At 40.3% G+C, this 1,470-nt stretch overlaps 1 protein-coding gene across 1 annotated transcript in view; it reads right to left on the bottom strand.

The window, feature by feature from the left end:
• The window catches only part of LOC105451800 (phospholipid scramblase 3-like), a 6,163-nt gene extending 5,613 nt beyond the window's left edge, over window positions 1-550 (bottom strand). Inside the window, exon 1 of the mRNA XM_011692482.1 lies at window positions 322-550. Coding sequence (XP_011690784.1) covers window positions 322-550 — 229 coding nt within the window. The remainder of the gene's footprint in view (window positions 1-321) is intronic.
• Window positions 551-1,470: the final 920 nt, after the last annotated feature.

The following is a 1,470-nucleotide window of genomic DNA, read 5'->3' as shown; positions in this document are numbered from 1 at the left end:
AATATTCAATAACCGATAAGTTAATGCATCGCATTAATTATTAATCACATTGTATAGAGATGTAAGTGTTTAAAACAATAAACCAATCTAAAATAAACTAATCACAAAGCTGTATTAGCATCTTAAGACATTATAACTTAAGACGGTCTTAATTGAAATGGAAAAAAAAACGGACTATGTATATACCGGCTGTAAAATCATCACGAGCGTCATGTGCCTTGCGGTTTTAGGGCTTCGCACGTTGGACTTACAGATGCGTGTCGGTTTGCTTAAGCACAGTTTGAATCTTGAAACAAATCTGGAATAGGTCTGCTCTTTTACCTGACAGCGTAGCTGCTTGCAGCGGAACTCTTGCGATTGACTGTGTCTGAGCTCTTGCAATTCTTGCGATCAGTGCTTGCGGCGGAATTATTGGGAATGGCTGCGGCGGAATTGCTGCGAACGGCTGCGGCGGAATTGGTGCGAACGGCAGCGGCGGAGCTATTGCGATCGGCAGCTGCGGCTGCATTTGCACCGACTGCAGTCCGGCGTAAAGTGCTAAGTCGCTCATTCTTCTGCTTGCGGCTTACCCTCGTCCCTCCTGTGAACAACGCAAACAAAACTGGCAGGGTCAATCAACAGGCTTCCGAACTGTGCAAGACTATTTCGAAAGTCGAGAATAGAAAGGGAAATAAAGTCGGAGACGAACGAAAAGTGGTCGTGTGTGTGTTAAGAATGTATAAGCAATATAAAAGGTATTAACAAAATAAATAAGAGTGAAAGATTTGATTTCTAATTCAGACTCTTCTTTCAGTTTGAGAAATACAGAATAAAAATTTAAATCATATGCCTATTAATTATTAATAATATAAACTATTACTATAATAAATAATAGCTAGAATTTTTAATCAATACATTTAAGTTAATTTATAATAAATAAAAGACAAATCCAGTGTGATCTTGGATGTTAATCAAAAAAAGTCTATACCGGAGCTTACTTTACCACTTTCCTTCTTCCAAGATTTTTGTCACGCATGATTCAGAAGAATCGTCGACACACGAAATTTTCAGAACTATCGCAATATAATCACGTTTTTTGTTTTGACTAGTGTTACGTCCAATCCCCGGGAAATGATTTATCGTTAGAGAAAGGAAAAATCAAAGAGAGTCCCGTTTAGAAACGAGGCTGGATCCGAGAAGGAGGGGAGTACGGAAGGACGTAAGCAGATAGCCTGTCTCGCAAATAGGCGCGGTGGCATATGTGCGAGTCGAAGGCGCTTTAACCGGGCTTGACAGACGAGTCAACGTCCTGAAGGAACGATATTACTCGATCTCAAGCCAGCGCGATCGTTGGTTCTGTTTTGGTCAAGGAACTTAATCCTTTTAACTCAGGATCGGACCTGTGCGATTTTCTGCAGGGAAGGAGGAAGTGAACGAGGGTGAAGTTCTTTAATGAATTATAGAGAGTTTAAGAATTAATTGATACGAACA

This window comes from Wasmannia auropunctata, unplaced genomic scaffold (genome assembly GCF_000956235.1).
Source record: "Wasmannia auropunctata unplaced genomic scaffold, wasmannia.A_1.0 LD336044.1, whole genome shotgun sequence".
NCBI lineage: Eukaryota > Metazoa > Arthropoda > Insecta > Hymenoptera > Formicidae > Wasmannia > Wasmannia auropunctata.
Note: the sequence above shows the minus strand (reverse complement) of the source record. Positions and strands in the feature narration are given on the sequence as shown.